The sequence below is a fragment of the Tympanuchus pallidicinctus genome, unplaced genomic scaffold (assembly GCF_026119805.1).
Source record: "Tympanuchus pallidicinctus isolate F22 unplaced genomic scaffold, pur_lepc_1.0 scaffold10, whole genome shotgun sequence".
NCBI lineage: Eukaryota > Metazoa > Chordata > Aves > Galliformes > Phasianidae > Tympanuchus > Tympanuchus pallidicinctus.
Window position 1 is genome coordinate 12616862 of NW_026294619.1, and position 24553 is coordinate 12641414.

The following is a 24553-nucleotide window of genomic DNA, read 5'->3' on the forward strand; positions in this document are numbered from 1 at the left end:
ATTCTCTGCTTTACAATTATCTTTTGTAAACACAATATTGTGAACTATATGTCATTCAGTTTCAGATGTTGATTAGAAAAGAAAGCCCAGATTTTTATGTTTTACCAGCTAATTATAAAATAAACAATTATATAACAAAAAAAAAAAAAAAAAAAGACACGTTTTTAAACATTCCCAGAAGGTTCCTTCATGATTTAGATCTACCTCATGAGGACAGTTAAGTAAAACAGTAGAGTTCTTTTAAGGTTTTTATTTTTACATTTTGGATCAAGTTTCAGGATTGCAGACACTAAAGCAACAAAATCTTTGCACATGTTCTCTTTAACATAATCCAAAGCATTTTCTTCTTGTTTTATTATATAGGAAACAAAATTTGTTTCAAGGGAGAAGATTCCATTTGTCAACAGCTGAAATGGAACGCTTGAATCTTTGTGTACTGCATTCTGTTAAGTGTTTTTAATGTATTTATTTTCTTGAATATACTGACATCTCCTAACAAAAAGCCATTTCACTGGATGGACCGTTCCACGCTACGTGTTTGCTCTTTAGCCTCTATGGCAATATGCAAAAGTTTTGTAATCAATGATCACAGGAAGTGATATCACTGAGAAATGCAATTACTTATCAAGATGCATACACAAAAAATATTTCAGACAAAAGCTGATATTGAAAGATTCTGGAATATATTCAGCAAAAACATGTATGTTGAGAATATGCCTCTTTCAAAGATCAGTTCTGCTACCCGCACAGATGTTATGGAAGCTGAAAGACTGACCAAATATCTGGAGCAATGATATTTAGAGCTGTGAGGGTTGCACATAATTTTCACTGCTCAGATATACCTTGAAAACATCATTAGACCTCACCTTTGTATTATTTGCTTCACAGTTGAGTTTAAGAGATAGTGTTGGGAATAGAGAATGGGAAAAAATCATCCTATACGTAAAAAGCAATGCACCTCAATCTTACCCCAGTGTCCACATCTATCCTCATCTCTACACTGTGGGTCTCTGACCTTTCCCTGGGATTCCCCTGCTCCCTTTCTGCACCTCTAGCAGAACAGTTCTGGCCTCAAATGTTTGAAACACAGAATGGAACGCAACAGCTGATAAAAACATGCAGGAGGTGGATAGTGAGGTGAAGAGGGGAATAACAAACAGTTAACAGAAAAATAAGTCACAGGTGACTAGACGCCTGACCAATTCAATTCAACTACTCTCTTGAGCACATCAGTCACTACTCTATCAAATAACACATAGTAAAGATACAGAAGGTTTGCTGTGACAAAAGAAAAATCTAACAGTATCTATACTGGAGGAGTCCTTTTTTTCAAGTTTTACTTTCTCCCTGGAAGATTTACTTGATACAACAGGGAAATGACAACAAGACAAATGGTGCAGAACATTAACTGATGAAAAAAAACACAAACTCAGAAAAGATCTCCAAGAAAAAGCAAAGCAGTAACTAATTTTGACTGGAAACATCTAATATGAGGAGATATACAAACAAGTCTGTAGAATTATGAAAGCACTCAGTGAGCAGAATGCTGCCCTCGATTAACATCAGCCTGACTGAGGAAACTTTTCTGGTGAGAGTATTCACAACGTAGACAGTTTTTGAAACCAGTATAGAACAGCATTACCTGTTCATTTAAAAATAAACACACTTAAGACCCGACTGTTTCTTAAAACACACCAAAAAACATTATTTGGAGCACTTCCACATTTCAGGAACGCTTAAGAAAAACTGAGAAAAACAAAAGAAACAAACAATCCTTTCCCACCCTGACAACCCCTACCCCACAAGAGCCAACAGATTACCATCTCTCTCCCGTTCACTCTCAGGCCTTGCTCTTGGGCCAGTGTCTGACCAATCCCCTCTTAGCCGCAAACGTTTAACAGGAGGTTGCCGTAACTAGCAAAAAAAGAAAAAGAAGAAGAAAGCTATTATGTAGTCGTTTATATTGAGCTGTACCAAATTTCAAGTTTAAAAATAAACGCTGTATTCCCATTTTCTTAAGATACAAAAAAACTTGTCACACAAAATAAATTTGTATCAGCCATATGCTCAGCCCAACCATGAATAAGCACAACACTGTATCAAAAAGCAGCAATAGTTTTAGCTGTACAGAATTTTATCAGCTTAAATCAATGGCTCTTGGAACTATTACAGCTTCTATTTTACTTGATATTAACTTTACTGTATTAATTGAGGCATTCCATACTGAACAATAAACTCAGCCTGAATTCCACAGAAATATTCAGCCCTTCAGCTAACAATTACATGCAGTCTCATCCTGATGCAATGTTGGTTTGTATTCAAGTAAGGGGGAAAAAAAAAAAAAAAAAAAAAAAATCATTCAGTCACTGTCAAAGAAATGTTATGAACAAACTTCAAGCTATCCGATAATTTTTAATCTTTTTAATTAAAAAAAAAAATTGTGACAAATAGTACAAGAAGAGTACTATGCAGTTAGTGCTACTTCTGCAAGCATGAAAAGAAACAGCCAGAGAGATTTGTACATTCAAAAAGGCAGTTCAGACTTGGGAATTAAGCATGTTGGTTGGCTATTTATGGTTTATAAAAACAAAACCAAACAACAACAAGACACAACAGCAGTGACCAGTTGTGCTGTCAATTTGAGATTAAATGCAAAACCTCTGAAAGTAAATTAAAGCATTAACGTTCAGGAGCCAGCAGATTTGGGAAGAAAGCTTCATATTCTTTCTGCTCTGCAGAACTTAATGCAAGACTGAAAGAAAAATACCATTTAAATTAAATTATCTAACAAAATGAAATTGCAGAACATATTCTGAGCATACAGAAGAATATTTAGGATCTGCTATTAATAAGTAGTCACAATCTTCCCTCTCTGTAGAAAAGCAGGCAATCAATTCTCCACCTTACATTAGATTGCAATTACATAGGAAAAAGAAAGATGAGAAACCATTTATTTGCGGCATCATTTTTCTGAGTTTCTCTTTGCATTCCTCTGTCTCAACAGTTAACAGTTAACAGTAACAGTTTAACTCAGCTGGATGTTCTTTCTCAATCCTACAACTCTCTATCCAAAACAATATTTGCAAAAAAGAACCAATCATCCAGAGGGAATGGGCTTAGATGGAGAATTCAGAAGCATGGGCATGGCGTGAGGGCAGAGATGTTGTAGGTATGGACACAGGAGGACAACACCTTCTCAGCAGCTCAGCAGTGGTACTTCACTGCCCTGCAAAGGTTGGGCCTTAACTACAAGGGTAAATAGAAGGACTAAAAACAAGCATATGGAAGCGAATGGCATGCCATATTGGCAGACCAATAGTTCTCCAGTCAGTGAAGACATCAGGGGGCTGAGAACTCATTGCAAATTCCCTTAAGAGCCCTGTCTCAGGCTTAAGATAAAGACTTCTGGACCCCAAGGATTTTATGAAAGAGGGAATGTAAAGCCAGAAAAATGGAGTGGATGGTTGGGGTTGGGTGCAAGAGGAGGGTGAGAGAAATATAATTAATGGTAGTTAAAGAGATTTGTTTTAAATTGATCAGAAAAGTTACACTAGGAGGGTCAGCATCACCGTAACTGAACAGATAATAAACAATTGTGTTTTGGTTAAGCTGCAGAGTCCATTAGTTTTGCTCTGTTGTTGTGGTGGATCATCTCTCTGGTCTACATGCTCTGTATCCCCTTATTTCTGCCCTTAAATGATAGCTTCTATCCAAGTGTTTATACTTGACGTCAAGGAATTTGCTTTTGGTGGTGAGGAAAATAACAGAGAATACACCTCGATTACTTGCCAACATTGCTAGTTTTATATCCTGATGTCACATAAATGCCTTCTCACGGTTAAAAGAGGGAAAAAAGTCAAGAATGAAAATCAGAGTGATAAAATATATTAAGAATACCATTCTCCAAATAAAAGTCAACACGTAGTACACAGTCAGCTTCGTAAGACAGATGAGAGAAATAAAAAGCTAAATTTGTGCCTCTGTCTACAGAGTATGCAAATTTTGTCACACAATTTGACAGTCCCATCTCAATCTAGGAGCAACATCTATCTTCAACTTCAGTCTACTACAGAAAACAGAAGGAAAAAGCTTATTTTTCATTTCACACATGTGGCAAATAGTACATCTGCTTTCAACTATTAGTTACTCTCTGCTTTAGTCCTCAACTCTACATCCTTTACATACTTTAACTGGTTTCATAAAAATCTGTTCAAACAATTGCACTTTGTAATTTCATTGATATTTCAAAAAGCATTTTGGCTAAACTTTTCAAATCTGAGAATGTATCTTGAATTTTATATAGTTCTATAAAATTCTGCTGTTTAATACGACTGAATGATATGGGTACAACAATAACTAAGATCAAGATCCTTGTCCACAAGTATTAAGATAAAGAGCTCTGTGTCAAAAGCCCTATAACTCCTCTTTCAGTATTTGTCAGAGCTTAAATTTCTCTATGAGCTACGAATAGCAAAGTTTCCATCAAAATTTCTCCAATTTCCTACATTACTGGTACCCACAGGTACACAGTGATCATGGTGAAAATGCTAAATTATCGTCAAAATAAAGGTAAGAAATGATCTGTGGTTCTCATTTCAACACAGGTACTCCAAATTCTCATCAGCCCTGAGAAGAGGCAACAATTTTTTTTTATGAAAGCAAAACACTCCGAAGTTTTAGGTGCAAAAAAGCATTGCCAGATAATCGGAATCCACAAGATGAATTTCTCTGAACGTATCTCCTATCTTGTACGTCTGGATTTAGTTACAGAAAAATTATAGCTAACTGTGAATCTCTGTGGCACTGGCTTATTCCTAACGTCAAACTGGGAAAAACAGAAAGATGGTGATTTTAAGTGTGTCCTTCTAAAAACAGCTTATTTTATGAATGGTCAGGGTATCAAGTTCCATGAATATCAGCCTATGCTGAACTTCCCATATAAGGGAAGCAGAATATTTGCCTTTCTCCGGCAAAACCAAGACCTGCTTATTCCTCAAAGTTTCCTTAGCAAAATATAGAAGACCCAAAAAAACTAAAACCACAAAATCCCATACCCCCAACACCAGTACTGTAGATACTCTTAAAACTATTTTGAAAACAGTGTTTGAGAATCAAATGATGGCTCAAGATTCATTTCAAGGCACGTACAACTGGTAGGATTGACCTGGGGATGGGGAAGAGAAGACATGAAAACAGGTCATCTTAATCACTTGCCTCTTCTCGTCTCTCCTCAGAGGAAGGAACTTTAAGTTCTCGTGCTGTATCATCCTTGGGATCAAACAAGTATATGTAGTCTGAAGAGTAGCTAACAAGGATCTCTTGACCATCTTCACTATAACATAGAGACGTGACTCGGCAAGATTTGTTATTGAGATGAGGAGGAACAAAACGTGCCACCATCCCAATAGTGCCCCTACCAGCATAATTCCCTGTGTGAGAATGAGAAAGAATACATTCATCATTGCAAATTTTCTACAAGCAGTTTCAATATACTCCTTAGTTAACATCCAAAGATGATCACAGAATAGCTAAGCAACCTGCAGTTTTTGTATTAAATTGGTTCTGAGTAATGACAAATCAGATCTTCTGGTGTACAAATAAAAGCCAAACTGATTTGAACGTTATAGAAAAAGATGAAAGCATACAGACAAACATATGTCACGTATCAATCACATGACGGTACGTGGATACCATCCGTAATGTTTAGTATAGATGGAAATTTAGGAACCGAAGATGATGATGATGATAATAATAATAATAATAATACAATTATATACATTATAACTATATATATATAAAATAACGCAATTATGTACCACCACACAAATTTGCAAGGAAGTCATCCTATAGAACTTGGAAAATTTAACGACATCTTCTCTTTACTTTCTAAATGATCTAAAAAAAATACCAGTTTTTCCTTCTTTGAGACATGATACTGTCACTTTGAGACTGCAGAACTACACAATACATTGGGTTTACATGATAACCAACCTCCATTCTACGTGCTAAAACAATCTTCAATTCCAGTATTACAAACTTGTGAGCAGACGAAAATTACCTATAGGACAGCTTAACAGAGAAAAACAGATTGTTCCAAAAACCTATCATATATGCCACATAACTGCAAGGCATATGTGCTTTGGATTAGCACATGGAAAAGCATATGCAAATTCAGAGTTTGCCATCTCACTGCATAAGGACTAAAGCTGAAAGTTTAGAATGAAAAAAACTAGTTTGCTCACTAGCAGATATCATGAAATACCTCACTCTTAAAACAAATTAAAAAAATACAATAGCAAAATGCTATATCAATAAGTCCAGAAAATCTACAGTCTTCAAATAGGCTTGCATACCTGAATTCATCTTCCTGTTGTACTGTATTATAGGCAGGTGTAAAAACGAAAAAGCAGTGGTGTTTTTGTATTGTTTTTGTTGGGTATCTTTTTGTTTCTAAACAAAACTTCAGGGGAAAAGCAGAACCTAACATTTACATTCTACATTTCAATCAGCCTCCCCAGAATCTGTTCCTCAGGCAGTTCTCAAGAACATTGAGATATAATACGAGGGAGAAATCTTATGAAAACGTCAGCCTGATGCTGTTTTTTTCTCCTCCGTTACAACAATCAACAGGAAATGCTGCAAAAATGACACTATGACACTGATTACCTTTATGAATGTGTATACACAGGTATGTATATTAATTTCCACATAAGCTTAAATGTACAGTCATCATGCACTACAAGTAAGAGATACGTTAGTACTACATACTCACTGTAACATATCACTTCATTTTTTTTAATAAAATCCTTAGCATCTAAAGACTGCCAACTCCTAACTGTACAATTTCTAACTTTTCAGAAAAATTATATTAGATATAGCAACGACTTCTGCAAAAGTAAAGAGATTGTGTGACATTATAGACTATATAAGATCCTTTCCAGTAAGAAGCTTCCTTATTTGAAGATTTCTATAATTAGCAAATATTAAAGTGAAATGACTCCATTACTGAAAAGCATAGTTCTCAGAGAAGAAAGCTCCACTTCATTCAATATTACATTTCAGCCATTCACCATTTATTTTTGGGGAAAAAAAAAAAAAAAGAACCTGAAATTAAAATTGCTCATAGAGAAGCTCACTATAAAGCATGGTTCTCACCTGTTGCTCTTGTACCAAGCATTCGTCGATCATATATTCTTACTGAGCTATCAGAACAACCCACAGCAAGATAGTACGGGATTGGTGGACAGATAGCAACAGAAGTGGCAGCACGACGACAGTTTATTAAAATATCCTGCAACAAAAGAAAACAAACCCCCCATTCAAACAAGAGCTCTGAGCATCTGAAGTATAATTTTATTTTTTACTTTAGGATGCAGGCCCGTTCATCAAGGAGTAATTCAGAAAGTCAGGTCTGGCCCTGTGAAGACAGGCTGAAAATATGCCAAACAGAAAACGCACTGCAGAGAAGGAAAGCTATCACAGAAATAGATACATCGTGAGATTAAATGAAAGAGAAAAACAAACAAAACAAAGCAAACTAACACGGGACAAATCACAGCAACAAACATTTGAGAAAAGATAAGCATAACAAATACAGATTTATAAACTAGCTTGCACATTGTATTTTCCCGTGCAAACATAGGTAACTGCATTTAGTTGGAAAAGTACCAAATACGTCAAAACATAATTAGAGTGGATTTCATCTACAGGCAGATAATTGGATAGATTTTAATAGGACAAGGGACCAATGAAATTCCTAAAACTCAGACGTGCAACAGAATTAATCAAGAGCTGTAATCTGGTGTCAGTTTTTTCTTCAATTCAATGATGTTTCTGAATTCCAAACAGTGGAAACAACTAGTATCTTACCTTCTGGGGAGTAGTACCATTGACTAATTTGATCTAGTATAAAGTCATTATGAAATCTTTTCTTATGGTGGGACAAAAGATGGCCAAAAACACAAAAGTGCAGCTGATTTTCATCAATAATATTTGCCTCCAACTGCACACTCCACAGTAACTAATGTAAACCAAGCAAATAGATTCAGTTTCAAGGCAGAACCTTTTCTACAGCATCTGAATCATCACGCCACGAAAGCTCCTAAAGTGATATTACAATTTAGAAAAAGGGGGAAAAAAAAAGAAGAAAAAAAAAAAAAAGGAGAAAAAAAAAAAGGAATGCTTGAACTTTTTTTTAATGTTTCTTGGGAAAAATGCTGTCATCTCCACCAACGACCCTGAAATCTATTATTTCTAAAAGCCTTACCAGAATTCAAATCCTATGTTTGTATGATGTACAGCTCTACATTTAGGTCATCTTTATTAAAAGATTTCACTCTTACATCTTTACAATCTTCCTTTGTGCAACTTGTTTTGATTCGAGTATCAAACCATCGTACAGTGCCATCTTCACCACAAGAGAGGAAAGTATAGGGATCATTTGGTACTGTCATAATCTGCCCAGTGGAGGAAAAAAAAAAAAAAAAGTATTAACAATTTGAAAATAAAAGCAGCATCAACATTTTGAGCAACAGTAAAGCCTGATCCAGTAATGACTCACATTAAGCCTTCTACCAAGACAATGAAGAAAACTGCATTAATATTTACTGAAAATGAAGAAACATCAAAAGTCTGAGCTACAAAAATTAAAACAAATTGTGTGGTATGGGACAAACAGAAAACACCTGTAGAAATAATTATAAGATCTGACCTATTATTTTGTAATAAGCAACATATATCAATTTGCTACAATAACTCAATGGAAGCCGAGTTTATTTTCTATGAAGTATAAGAAGGCAATAAAAACCAAAATCCTCCAAGTCTGAATAACATGAATCTGCTAATAGCTTTTAATCCCACTGCATTATTTGTACTCAAAACAGTCCCTTGAAGAAACTATGAGTAAAAGACTGTTACTAACCTACTCTCACTTTATTTTTCTACTTTCTAAGAGAGCACTGTATGCACCATTATACTGATCTCTCAAACTAGGAAAGACTCAGATGGCATCTTATGTGTGGTTTCATTCAGGAAGCCCTCCTTAAGACAAAATAAAAACATCACGTTAAAGCTGAATTCCACAGGTGGATGAACACACAAGAAGTGACATGATTCTATATGCCATCCCCTAAATACAAAACAGAGGATATTTTAGAAATTGGTGGCGTCTTTATTTATTTGCAATACAGCTATCAGTAACTTAACAGAAATTTACAGAGCTACAAAATCAGTAATTGTGTAATACGCTAATTGAACATAAGCAAAAGATTGATTCTTCAACACTTTTTATACAACGGTTTTTTGTCAAACTCTTAATGACAGTAGATATCTGTAAATCTCACTACCTAAAGTGAGATCACAAAGGTAATCTCTGCAGGATTCACCAATTTTTCAAGTAACACTCAGTATATTACCTAAAAAAATATGTATGCTCTGCCAATTTTCACTGACAACAAATAAGAAATTAAACAAGGAGAACAAAGTCAAGGTTTAAATACCAATGGAATAATAAAATTCTGAGCCATGACTATGATTCTTGCATATGTTAGCGTACTGCATTGAAAAGAGCATTTTTTCACTACACATTTACTCAAATTGATAACTTTATTAGTGTAGTTATTTAAGCCCACTAAATCTTTTCAGCATTTACCTGCGTTGTGGTGGAAAACTTGCAATGAAAACATCTACTTTGTCTCAAGTATTACACTGAATATAGTATAGCAAATCAAATTCAGACTTCTAGCCATGTTTTATGTTTGTTCCTGATTATACCATTTCACAGTACAAATGTAAAAGCAAGGTACATACCAACACTTGGATATACCCATTTTTATGTGTGGTGCTTATGAACATATAGCAAATTCATAAACATTAAAATAAAGAAACACAGAGGTACATACCCCAGTAATAAAGAGTTGTTGATAATAGATTTAAGCTCAAACAACATATTTGAGTTCAAACATTATATAAAAGCATTTTGTCCTGTCAATTCCATGTATTCAAAAAAAAATAAAAATACATAGAGATATGATAATTTTACTGTTTTGAGAATGTCAAGGTAAGAAAAGAAAAGTTGGAACTTGATCTTTAAAATCCCTTCTAACTAGAGCCATTCTATGAATCATTCTGCAATTCTATGGAAGAGCTGTACATTCTTCTCCTATGATGCAATTAACATGAGCAGTAATAAAGCATTTGGCTGAATAAAAATGAACTTGCAATAGCATTTTATAAACAAATTTTCCTACTTACTCTCTTACTCTTTAAGTTCTCCCCAGACTTAAAAATTGTAGACAATTATCTCGCAGTTCATAATGATCTAAACAAATTTCTACATTATTCTTTTTCATTGTTTTTGTACTGCCTAAAACAGTCACAATTTTCAACTTTTAAGTGCAGTATAAATCCAAAATGCATTCAAATTTATAATTAGTACCTCCAGGCCAAATTACGTTAGCTTTTGTTATCTAGAGAATCTGATGAGTCAAAGTTCTATATTTAATACAATGATGTGGTGATATACAGCTGGGTAGTAATATCACAAAATTTTACATGACTTTCCCACTCCAGAAAACTCTCAGTGATTAAGTTGTCTTACACCAGAAGCTGAGGCTACCTCTGAGTCATTTGCTTCAAAAGAACTGGTATTTACTGCATTATACTTCTACACAGCAAGGCCCAAACAAAAAAGGTCTGCTATGCCCAAACAGGCTTTTAATGCTCAAATATCAAACAGATTTAAGAAAGTAACAGAATTTAAAGCCTGAAAAAAATATTTTCTAAACCTACGCATCGAAGACTTTTTGAAGATAATTATCAACTTTTTGATATGTAAAACCTCAGTGCAAAACACGCTAAAGACAAGACATTTTTAAAACAGTCAATGTTGTAATGGGGACTGGGAAATAGCTTCCATTAATGATATTTCAAAATAACAAAAATAGTATTGGATGTCATCATTCAAAACAACAGTAACGCCCTCTTTTAAACATTATTTGCTGAATAAAACTAATCTCCAATACTACCATTTTGTGTGTGCAATACAGCAGTCAAATGGCCATACTCTCTTCAACTAACGAAGTTGAGCTGTACTCCATACAAACAGACATTATTTAAACATAAGACGACTATGTGATAAATAGTAAATCTTTCGTTTTGATTTGCTGGTCTGTTGGGCAGTCCTTATTTCTTCTAAACTGTTTTTAAATCTTTCTTTTTTGTCTGTTTTGTGGAGTTTAATTTTTTTTTTTCTTATTAAATTAATATTTGCCTTTGCCATCAGGTCTAATAGTTGGAAAAACACACACCATTGCTACTGCGGACAAACAATATCTTCCAAGAATTGATCAGCATCTTACAGTAAAAATTATAAGTGCTGTGTTGTAGCCTCTGTTGACCCTTCTGACCCACAACGTCAACTGGCAACTGCTTTCACTGAACTTTATCAGTTTGACCATTTTTTAACAGCAACACCTGTTGGCGGTCATTTCAGTGTAATCAACCAAATTGTTGGCCTACCCAAGTTCAAGCAAGTCAAAACTGTGACTTCTAGTAATTGTACTGTCATCAAAACTTTCATTTACTGCACTCATAGCAGCTGACCCCAAGACCCTACCTAAACTTCAAGCATACAGACTCACTGCTCTAATGACGGACAGGTCTCCTCAGCCCAGAGTCCATAATCATTCCCCTATTCTCATACTCCAAACTTTTTTTTAAAATACAAAACTCACAGCTAGCTACCCAGGAAACAGAAACCATTCGAGCCACAGACTGGCTGCTCCTTACATCCACGGCCAGCCATCAAGCAGCTCCTTACTTCGCCAAGAGGTCAGAATGCTGACCTTGACAGACCCCATCCTCAACCGAGGACATTTCATCTCTAAGAAACAGCATCACTGCCTCCAGATGTTCCTTACCAAAAGGCAGGGTTTATCTGAGGTACAGAGAACATCCAATCCAGTTGCAGAATCCTCACACTAACACACAGACTACTATATATAGTAAGCTCCGGTGGCAACTGAGGCAGTTTAAGCTTCTGGCTGAAGGCCACAGGACTGCTGCTTTTCAAAGGGAACAGTAGTTTCTCAGCAAAAGCAAACTCAAAACTAAAAGAGGAAATGCAGGTCTGGGAGCCTGAAGAACATTTTCCAAAACTGAAAATTAGACTACAGCCTTGAGTTTAATGCAGGAAAAACAACCATATGACAAAATACAACAGATAAACAAACCACAATCCCATAAACCTCTACAGAGTCAATAGTGCCAGGTTTGCTCGACTGTCTGACCTACAAGGCTACCAGCAGACAAACTGTTTTTGTCAAATCCTTTAACTGAATATATCAACTGTAAGCATACTTCTACTATGTGATCGAAAATGAATTCTCACACAATCTTTCCACACACCTCAAATTCGGTCAGTCTTAACAGATGTGAATCAGATTTTAAAATGTTAAGATTTTTAAATAGTTCATTCATTTTAAAGGCAAAGAAAATTTGTTACAAAATCTCAGCCAAATAATTACAAAAGTGATGGATTTGAGGTTTTTTTTCTTTCGTATGTCATACTTTTAACCTAAGAAGAAAATAGTATAAACTGTCCCATTTTAAAACAATTAAGCTTTACAAGTAACAGACTTTGTAGTCTAAAGCAAATACGCAAATTCAGATCATCTTCCTAAACTAAGCAGCACTTCCCTTCTCCGCTTGCCTACTTATATAAACATGACAGACTTTCACGAGAGGATTGAAACACTGGGTCTAAATTTACATATCATCAGTTAACCACAATACAAAACATAGAAATTACCTAAAACTTTAAGTACATTTTTCAGATAAAATTATTCACAAATGCTTAAGTAAGAATTTCTTAGGATTTAAATTGTGAAAAAGCACTGGAAATATTTTTATTGCTCCACCCATCTCCCCCCCAGATAAAATCAAGAGGTACAGCATAGCCACCAACTCCTCCTCTGTCAATTCAGAAGGAAATTCACAGCACAGTTTAAACCATTTTTGCTGCAGATTATAGTTTTCATGAACGTTTATTTAGCTATTTTATTTTCAAAGAAAGCAGTCTTAACTACATTCACTTTTGGGAAATTTTTCAAACAATCTGTTTTTCTTCTAAAGCCTACTCTGCAAGAAAAATAATCAGAAATTGCAGAAGGAAGATTCTTTAATTCTCACTTTCATCATCTAGTTAATATCTTGCACAACAACACATGAAAATACGTACTCTATCTTAAAATCATCATATGCTTTTGTGTGTTACCTCATAGGTGGTTCCATAGTGGCACGTGTACTGGCATTGTCTGTTGGTCTCCGCATCCTGTTCAACATTAGTATAAAAGATGACCCCATCACCGGAACAAGATACAATCTGTTTGTCATTGGTGCATGGTAGGAATTTTGCACTAAAAATATTAGCCCGGTGTCCTGAGCGAATGGTTGTTAAAACCTACAAGAGAAAAAGAAACCTGCATCAGGTTAATAATTTCAAAGCAAATAATACATTTCAAAGAAAAAAAAATACATTTAGGTACTATAAAAGATCACTCAAGTACAGGCTGCTGGCGATGCATAGTTTAATCCCAACAGAAAAGAGAAGCTGCCTTTGCACCACATTTCTTCTAAGAACTAATTGGTTCCACACTGACCTTTGTACTTACCTAAAGTAGTTTGCAAAATGAAAGTTATGAAATGCAACTGACACCTTTTGTTTTTAAAATGCTAGGTAAACATAATCACATCAGGTTTCTCGAAGGAAACCATTTGTCTGGGATGATAATACAGCCAGCCTGTATGCCAGTGACTGATTTAAAAGATATGGAAGAGTGTGGGTAGAGCAGCATTCTAATCCAAGTCAGCTTTATACACTTAAAGAAAAATGATGCTACATGTACAATAAACACACTTTAAAAGAACTGAAGTTTGTAAAAAAGGATATTTTGAAGCCAGTCAAATAAAAGTTTAAGAACACAACCACTGGGCAGAAAAATAGTTTAGGAATTGAATTCAGTCTCAACAAATGCCTTTCACTTTACAATACAGTAGAGAAGCATATACTTTATTGTGCCCTCACAACTGGTTTTAAACACTTTGTGATGACTCTTTTTTATTTACTAACATACTTTTGATTAGTCTATTAAAACTGAAATAAAAATCCTCAATATACTTTCCTGTGCACTGGTGAAAATTCTACACTTCAGTCCATTTTCCTGCCTGTACATTACACTCATTTTCACCACCACCTATGGGAAAATGAGATCTACAAAGCTGTTTGCAGTATTAAAATGCCTTCAAAATTTCTACTCCATTAACTTGATCAAATAAAACATTTTGCAAATTAAGCTGCTCTGCCAGTAGTAACCGATGCATAGTATTTTACAACATTCCACTTTCAAACAGTTTACAAAAAAAATTTAAAGGGTATTCAAAGCCTCATACTGGAAGAAAAATAATAATAATTAACCAGAGGAGAACATATTCACTTTATTTCAATAAATCTGTCTATTAATTTAGACTTGTACACATTTTCAAATCTTCAAAACCCAGATATTCAATTAAATGAAAAACTCATTTCAAAGGAATAACTCAGAACAAGAAGTCCACAGGGTACTCTAGTTCAGCTAATAGTTAAAAATGTATCATCTAACAAATACATATTTGATTTTAGCTGTTGTTACTATGAATTAAGTCACTGAACAGCTTGGAATGGAAGATCATCTAGCTTCAATTCTCCGCTGCCACCCACCAGCCCAGGTTGCCCAGGGTTCCATCCAACCCAAACCTGCACACCTCCAGAGCAGGGGCACCCACAGCTCCTCTGAGCAGCCTATGCCAGTGCCTCACCGCCCTCTGAGTAAAAAGTTTCCTTCCAACAACTAATCTAAATCTCCCTCCTTCTAGTTTAAACAAATTCTCCATTGTCCTATCATGATCAGACTGTAAAAGTTGGTCCCTTTCCTGCTTATAAGCTTCCTTCAATTAGTGGAGGGCTACAATGAGGTCTCACTGCCTTCTCTTTTCCAAGCTAAACAAGCCCAACTCCCTCAGGCACTCTTCATAAGAAATGGTACAGCTCTCTGATCATCTTTGTGGCCTTCCTCTGGACCTGCTCCAACAGCTCCATGTCTTTCTTGCTGGAGGCCCCAGGTCTGGATGCGGTAGGGTTAGGGTGGGTTAGGTGGAGCCTTACAAGGGCAGAGCAGACGACAATTACCTCCCTTGCCCTGCTGGCCACTCCTCTTTTGCTGCGGCCTGTGATACTGTTGGCCTGGGCTGCAAGAGCACACTGCTGGCTCATGTCCAGCTTTTTTTCCATCAAGATTCTCAAGTCCTTTTCCTGAGAGCTGCTCTCAAAGCTGATTCCACCATCTATACTGCTGATGTCAGTGTTGAAGACAGGACCAAGACAAACCCCTGGGGAACACCACCCATCACCAGCCTCCACCTGGACACAGAATCATTGACCACAACCCTCTGGTTGTGATCATCCAATGAATCACAGAATCATGGTGATTGGAAGGGACTTCTGGAGATCATCTAGTCCTAATCCCCTATTGAAGCAATTCTTCATCCACCAAATAGTCCACTCTTCAAATCCATCTCTCTTCGATTTAGACACAAGGATATGGTACAGAATCATGTCAAAGGCCTTGCACAAGCCCAGGCAGACAACATCAGTTTCCCTTCCTTTGTCCACCAAGCCATCACTCCATCATAGAAGGCTACCAAATGTGTCAGGCACAACCTACCCTTGATGAAGCTGTGCTGGCTAGTCTTGGATCACCTCCTCATCTTGCAAGTGCTTTTAATATCTCTTCCAAGAGGATTCGCTCCACAAGCTTTCAGGCACAAATGTGAGGCTCAATGGCCTGTAGTTCTTTGGGTCTCCCTTTCTTGTAAATGGGAGTGATGCTTCCATTTTTCCAGTCACTGAGGACTTTGCCTGACAGCCACAACTTCTCAAATATGATGGAGAGTGGCTTGGCAATCACATCAGCCAGTTCACTGAGGACTACGGGATGCAAAGCCATCTGGTCCCACAGATTAGTATACATTCAGCCTCATGAGGCAGTCTCTGACTTGCTCCTCTATTACAATGAGAGAGATTTTGCTCCTCCAGCTCCTGCCTGCCAGCCCCCAGCAGGCAGCAAATTTCTCCAGAGAGATTATTTGGAAAGCAAATGGGTGCCACTGTGCCTCTCAGTATGGAATCCCCAAACATTAAGACTGTTCGCCTTTTTTGAGCAGCACTACTTATGACTTGAGAACCTGATTGGACCATCTCAATGTGGTTGACCTTTTCTAGTTCTGAACCATTAACCACATCCTCTTCTTTCCATCTCCGGAGCTTCCCATTGATTAGAGGGATTTCAGAAGGAACAAGGAGGTTCCTCCTTCTTCTCTTATCAGAGATGAGGATCCAGCCCCCCACATCTTGCATATTTTTGCAGTCTGTCTCCTTAGGGTTGGGAGCTTGCTTAGCTTCTTCCTCTTGTAGGGACTTAGGACAGGACTGTCAGTTTGCCCATGTCATTGCATGATACCACTGATTGCTGGATACTTTTCAGACTGGTGATTTTCTCTCACAACCTTGCCACCTACCCAAAACATTCATCAATCTGGGTACAATTGCGCCCATGACACCTCCCTCTCTTCCTCCTGCCTCCCCTCCTGCCTCCCCTCACTTCCCTCAGGCCCTTAGTGGACTTCTAGATGCTGGAGTTTCCTTCAGCTTAGGTCTAGGCAGCTCTGACACTCACTGGGTAGTCTGTCTGGGTGCACGTGTTAGCCCAGAAATGTTGTACCCCCCCCCCATCAGAGTTTCTGCCTCAGCCCAACCATTGTGGTGGATGGTCACCATGTTTGTTTCAATAGAGTGCTGCACCCTGGTGCACCAGATGAGAATAAAATGGCTCATTTTGTGCCCTCTGCCATCCCTCAGTTCCCTGGCCTTATTACACAATGTAGCAATAAAGAGCATTAAAGTATTACAGCATTTATTATCTGCAGAAGATTTTCTATGCCCTTCTAGACTTGCTCTGTACATCCTTTCTCACATAATAACCGAAACAGAAATTTAAAACACATGGACAATCTCTCACAGCCTATCATTAGCTACACAGAGTAAAACAACACTACCACCTCACTCCACTTACTCTACTCAACATTTGATAACTGTCATGCAATAGGCTATACTGACAGTAACTGAATAAAAACAGAGGGAAGAGACAATTTCAAACATTTTTCCAACTAGATATAGTTGGAAAAGTTGATATAGTTGATTAGATATGACGACTCAGATATTTTCACAACTTCTGCACTTCCTTAAGTAACACATCACACAGAAAATCAATTAAAGAGGCAAAAAATTAAAGATTTCAAATTTGCAGTTCTTAAGTGCTCAGATTATATCTTTGGAACAGGATTACTTATTCACACAGCAATCCTGAAGAACTTATCTCCATCTCTAAAGATACATATTTTCCTCCAGGAAACAGTACACAAAATAAGCACACACATGTGGAAAAGGAAAACAAAGAGGTATAAAACTACTATTATTTGCACATTTTTTAATATTTTTTTTGCCACATCTCTGTTTGACATCCTGCTTATAAAAGCTGTATGTTGTGAAACTGTCCATTTTATTTTAGATTCTACATCAGCTATTAGGTTGTCATCTCAAAACTTGAAGTGTTTTATGGTGATTTTATTATTATTATTATTTAAGATAAGGAATAAAACAGTAGTTTTTAAGCCACATTAAAAAGTTAAAAAAAAAAATAAAACAACAAAGAAGCAGTTTCATTTATTTTCCACTTATTTTTTGTAAAGAGGACTGTTTAAACAAATGCAAGCCAAGTTACTAAGCCTTTCAGGATATGGTTAGATTCCATTTAAGATATCTAGCACAGAATCATTTGCAATCCAGCCAGATGAACAGTGTTTCTTTGAAGCAGCCAAAGCCCCTTTAGAAGTAAAAAGGAAGCAAGCCTAATGGAACCTCTTCCTAATGTTAAAAATAGTAATCTCGACTCTGGAAAAGATGTAATCTCTCAGCTGCACTAAACACACTCCAAAGCCTCTCCAAAACTTTCTCACAAGTGGAACCCTTTTCCTCTCTGAAGGCAAACCAAGCTACAGATTCAAAAATCTTAAGCATAACTACTGGCAAGAATTCTGTGCTCACACAGGTTTTAGCTGACAGAAATCCTGAGTTACATTTAAAGGTTCTGAAAAAAATGAGTGCTCAACCAGATGTACTTGTAGCCAGAAAGTGTTTTTGCCCCAGAGAGTTGAATTATTTGTTTTGTTACTGAGATGCCTGAAGCATTTATTTTGATGGAGATTATTAGTCAACGATGGGTTGAGTGAGATAGAATAAGAGAGGAATAATCCACAAAAGGAATTATTCTCAGCCATCTCAAGCTATAACCAAGTGCCTATTCTTTATTTTAGGCTTAGGTTACTATTAGAAATCACAGTAGTACACTTCTCCTCAGATACGCTAACACAAACATTCAAATTAATCAAACTCAACCAACATTTTCCAAAAATTTTTCCTTCTGAGGCACAGAAGGAAACAATATTTCCATTTGAGGACACACAACCCAAACTGGAGTTACATACATTCTGCCTCAATAACCTCCTATTTAAACTCCTTTCCACCATACCGACCACACATTTTGTTTCTCCTTCTACATTTAATTTTTCAGTACCTCTTCTAGTTTTAGGTGTTAACCTTAGAGGGAGTATGGAAGAGCAGACTTTGAACATTGCTGAAAAGGATCCCCAGCACTGAAGGGCACAGATCAAAGCATCTGTATAGGAAAACTGACAACAGATGCTCAAAGAGTAAATTATGGAACAATGCTACAACACGATGAACACTAACTGACATTACTGGAAGTCACTTGACTGGATCTTCACCTGCCTAAGTGCAGAAGTGGAAAAGCCAAGCTTTTTACAACACATACCTTCACAAACCTGCTTCCTCCATCTCAGTACAAATTTTTCTCCACCCACACGCACACAAGACAACATCACTTTAAATGGTAATCAGATTTTTTTTAATACTCATTAACACTTCATTTCAACAACATAGGTTACACAGACAACTCAGTATATTGTACACAGCAGAAGCTAGTACAATATTTTAAAGCTAAAATGAAGTCAGTGTATCTGACTATGAAATTTCACAATTACTGAATGCTTTTGCTAATTCTGACTCTAATCTGTTGTGAGACTATGTTCCTTTTGTGCCAGACCATTTACCATAAAATGGGATAATGCCTCTGTTACGAGGGATTAGAATGCTAAGGTTTTAAAGCACTGTGAAATTTTATTCTCATTTGCAGAACACTACAAAGTGCCTGATACTATCTTTGTCAGATAATAATTAGTTTCTCCTAAAAAATAACAACTTAAATCTCGTTTGAAAAATATGAAGTATTCAGAAACAAGCCTACCTTTCTGCTGTAAGGATTGGTAATAACCAGATTGGTGTCATCAGAACCAGATAAAATATATTCTCCCGTATCATTCCAGCAAATTGTATTCACCTGCATGAATTAATTAACAATTAGACTTGCATTAGAATTTTCAGACTATTAAAATCATTAACATACTATATTTATCCAACAGTACAAAAAAAGGAGTTAACAAATGAAACTGAAATAATGCCACTTTTCATCAGCTAGCACACACACACAAAAAATTACTTTCAAAATAAACTGTTAAGGGAATGACCTGCTTCACCTATGGCCTATTTGCAACTCAGCTATTTCCTTTGCTCCTGAAGAGTCCATTAGGTAAATCAAGCCTTCCCACAACCATCTCAAATCCCTCCATTTTATACATTCGAGTGTATCAATGTAGCAAATATACTCCACAGAATTCTCTAAACTTGAACTAGCACTCCATAACTATATCTTCACAGTGTCCAAATTCCGAATATCCACTGCTTTACAGACTTCTCAGACATGACATCTTCTCGAGGATCCTGTGAAAAGCAATGTAGAATCCATCCCAGATCCCCCTCTGAGGAATTTATGCATGCTGGAAAAGCCAAGTCCTACAGATGCAAAGTCACATTGGGAGAATTTTACAATACGTTTCTTTACCAATTTTCCTTTCCACAATATTGTGTTCAGAACTGTGCTAATGATATAAAGCTGCAAATTCAAAAACCAGGAAACTCAGAAAGCATCCTTAAAGCAAGCAAGGTTTTTCTTCCAGCAGTAGCTCATGCACAAGCTCCAAAGACTGTATGCATGACCATTATTATTTCAAATTGTCTCTAAAATAGCTTTAGCTGTCAAACTGCAGCCATCAACATTTTTCAATGGCTATTTTCTGTGGGCAGGATAACTGCTGTGATTTGATATGAGTGAACTATGTCATTAGTCAAAACTCTATTTTCTAACATTCTTTTCTTATGCTTTCTTTTGATTCAAATGTCTCATTTGTGTGGGCCTAAAAGGCAAAAATCTTTTTGTTTAAAATAAGAATATTCATTTTAGTAACTATTTTAAGCATAACTCAGTTGGAGTCCTTGTTCAGGCAAAGTTGCAAAATGAGTATTAGCTGTTTGCAGGGATGGATCACATGGGCAAGTGGATTAATTACCAGAATGTGATATATTTGTTGACAGTCTTTAAACTAACTTTAGGCACTAGAAAATGAACAGAAATGCAAATGTCATTCTGCCAGTGTATCCACGTATGGCAGATCTGCACCTTCCACACTGCAGCTCTGGTTCATATTCCACCCCCACATTCTCAATTTCTATTAATACCCATTTGAAATGCAAAGTTACGAAAAAGAATGGCTAGGATGACTGGGAGTACTTAAAGCTTTTTATTGCAAATTTGTGCTAGTACAGGGGAGAGAGAAAGAGAATATGACAAAAGTTCATGAAACCATTCACAGCATGGCAAAAGTAAGACATAATTTTCCATAGTTCTTTATAATACAGGAAATGGAGGACCTTCAGTGAAAGCATCTCGCAACACATCCAAAATAAAGGGTGATTCTCCTATGGCATTTTATTAAAACTGTAGTTCATTGTCACGGAATGCCCTCAACAGCAAAAGTGGAAAAGAATGTTTGCCAAAGAAAAATGACCAAAAACAAAGATGCAAACTTCACTTCCATTTGTCCATTAAAGTCCGATGTGCTCTCCCTTCTATACACTGGCCGTGTCTCTGCTTTCTTCAAAAATCAGTTCTGGCCACCATCACAGCCAAGTCACCAGGCTTGACTGAGTGATGCAGCTTGGCTACTCTAACAGCCCTGGCTGTCAGTCACCAATTCAACTAGCCCCTGGATCCATTCAACATGGAAGTAAACTGTTCTGATAACTCAAAACACATAGTCAAGCACAGTGCAGTATTACAGTTAGTACCAACACTAGAATGTTAATTTTCATCTACATTTCCTTTCAGGCAGCTAAATACCATGACTGCCCTTAAAGAAATCAAAATGCTAACACAAAGTTACAGGAACAAAAAGTGAAAACCACAAGAAGCTGTAAAAAGTAGAGCATGGGGGAGGGAGGGGCTGGGAAAGTGATGTGAGAAAGCTTGCATAAAAATTTAACTGATAGCAGTAGAAAGGATGTCCAAAAAGCCTGAAACAAAAGTAAACATAGCACAGGGAGAAATGTATAGGAAGAAACAAAGGAGAGAGACAATTATATGAATTGCAGTGTCACAAGTCTACACAAGACATCAAAACATCATCTTTTTAAATTCTGATTTCATTCATGTTTGAGCAACTTCAGCATACCCAAGCCAAATTTGGTTCAGAAAAACTATGAAGCAAGAAGACAGCCCATGCTGGAAGTCTACAAGTAAACAGGCTTTTAATTCTGTACTGGATCACCTTCCCAACATTACTGACAAAAAAAAAAAAAAAAAAAAAAAATCCTTTCAGTGATTGACTTTTATTTTTATTTCCCCAGAAAACAATTATTTTATGCAAGCGATCAATTAATACACTACACTTCTCAGTGCTCAGTAGACTCCACTGACCAACATTGAATTACCCCAATAAATACACACATGCACAACTGAAAACAGATGGCCAACGTCAGCAGATTAAGAAAAATCCTTGCCCTGTTCCAATGTAGAACACACACTCTTAAAATACATTCTCAACTGAGGACTACCTAGAAAACTCTTTCATACTGCACAACTGTTTAGAAAAGCTATACATCTATTACCTTCACAGCCACTCACTGCCTAGCTGAAAGCACAGTGTAACAGTCACTACACAAAGGGTTTGAAAGTCTTCATTTTAGGGTCAAAATAAGAAAGATGTCATACTGAAGTGACAGAAATTTAGAATGAAAAAGACACAGAGTATATAATTAGCTTTTTTCTATTAGGCATTCCACACTTTATCATCTGCATGAAATTTTGTTTGTTTCTCAACTAGCCTTTTAAGTAAGAATCACAGAATGGCCCGGATTTGAAGGGACCTCAAGGATCGTGAATCTCCAACCTCCTGCCTCATGCAGGGCCACCAACCTCCACATTTAATACTAGACCAGGCTGCCCAGGACCCCATCCAGGGGCCTTGAACACCTCCAGGGATGGGGCATCCATAACCTCCCTGGGCAGCCTGTTCCAGCACCTCACCACTCTCTCTGTAAAGAATTTCCCCCTCACATCCAACCTAAATCTTCCCTCAAGTAAAGCAGTGAGCTCTTTTAATTTGTCACTCAAATAGGAAAAAAAAAAATTAACATCTACTAGAATCATAGAAACATGGAATCACCTAGGTTGAAAAAGACCTCAAAGATCATCAAGTCCAACCACCAATCTGGCCTACTGAGTTCCTTCACTAAGCTGCATTCCTCAGCGTCATGTCCGTACATCACCTCTGTGATTCCCTCCAAGAGAATACAGGAAGCAGCCAAGCCTTGAGGCTGAAAATTCTGAATTTTCACTCACTCCTTTGTAACATACAGTAAAATGAGCTGTTTTGAAAACAAGATACGTTAACAGTGTTTAAAAAACAGAAGAAATGAAATAAAAATGTCTTCAGAGACATATCAGAAAGATCTCCCAAACACAGAAGGGAGTGAAAAAGCACTACTTGTCACATATGGAGGAAGAAGTAAGAACTACATGTTCTAACAGCATGCTAAACATACTACTTATACTAATTCAAACATAACTTCGAGGACTATTTCTAAAAAGAGACTTGCTCACAAATGCTCTGCTGAATGAGACGTATGTCACACCAAACACTTGATACTGAAGTGAATATCTATACATAGAAACAAGAAGTTGTTCCTTCAGGTGCTCCTCTCCCCTCCGATTCAGAATGTATTTTTTCCATATAGCAAATGATCCATCTACTTACATATTCTGTAATTCTACCTTATCAGTTTTCACAGAATTCAATCAATGTGTTTTAGATTTGCTTTCTTCTACTTATCTCATGCTGAGTTGCTACCAGTCCAATGCAGCCAACTTCGAAGGAAAGCATCTCACCTAATTTTATACATCTACTACTGAGCTTCTCACCCTCTTAAGCTCCCTTGAGAGCCAACATGGGAAACAGCAACTTCTGGGCTCAGTTCGGAGACAGAAATCCCAAACACGCAGGTGCTATGGTAATATTAATGCTACAAAAATATGAATACTGCAAGTATTAAAGGGCTGACAATAGCAGGACTAGGGGAAATGGATCCAAGTTGAAGGAGGAAAGATTTAGGTTGGATGTTAGGGGGAAGTTCTTCACAAGGAGAGTGGTTAGGCCCTGGAACGGGCTGCCCAGGGAGGTTGTGGATGCCCCGTCCTTGGACGTGTTCAAGGCCAGGTTGGACGGGGTCCTGGGCAACCTGATCTGAATGTGTACGTTTGGTGGCCCTGCTGGGCAGGGGGGTTGGAACTACATGATCCTTGAGGTCCCTTCCATCCCGGGTGATTCTGTATCTCACAGAACTATCATCCTGCCTCAAGAATGTTGGGTGTGAGTATGATTACATACAGGCCTATTTTCTGACAAGATCTTGCTCTTGTGTAATACATAAATCAAATGGTGAGTAGGAATTTAGACTTTTATCCTCCATTAGAAAAGCAAATTTGTGCTTTAAGTATGTTGTTCATCTTTTTTTTTAGCAATAGTCTGCTTTACACAGAATATACAAGTCAAAACTAACTCTCCAGAAGAATATAAATGCCTGTAACAAAATAACAGAACCAGAAAAACTCTGAGTAAGATTTCTACGATATTCATTCCTTACGTTTGAAATGTATGCTGACTGAGCAGTTACAGTAGGAGGGGATGGGAGGGAAGAGACTAATATAATTTACTATAGGTGGCATAAGCATTTTAAAGAGGAAGGACATCACAATCCTCACTTGACTTCTACATCTACAAAAGCAATACAGCAAAAAAATCTTATTCCAATAGCTATAATTTCATTCAGAAGACAGAGCTCTGAGTATTTATTCACTCTCCAATAATTCTGTGCACAGGCAAGTAAGCCCAACTGGTATTTTAACTTGTTTTCTGACACTGGCGAATCACT

General features: G+C 36.9%; 1 protein-coding gene across 8 annotated transcripts in view; it reads right to left on the reverse strand.

The window, feature by feature from the left end:
- Positions 1-24553, reverse strand: part of DCAF6 (DDB1 and CUL4 associated factor 6) — an 82272-nt gene that overhangs the window by 41183 nt on the left and 16536 nt on the right. For all 8 annotated transcript variants that reach the window (XM_052703080.1, XM_052703077.1, XM_052703069.1 and 5 more), the window contains exons 3-8: positions 19476-19568; positions 13274-13459; positions 8343-8456; positions 7156-7291; positions 5215-5429; positions 1821-1914 (exon numbers count right to left, since the gene is read on the reverse strand). In XM_052703080.1, the coding sequence (XP_052559040.1) occupies positions 1821-1914; positions 5215-5429; positions 7156-7291; positions 8343-8456; positions 13274-13459; positions 19476-19568 (838 nt within the window). The remainder of the gene's footprint in view (positions 1-1820; positions 1915-5214; positions 5430-7155; positions 7292-8342; positions 8457-13273; positions 13460-19475; positions 19569-24553) is intronic.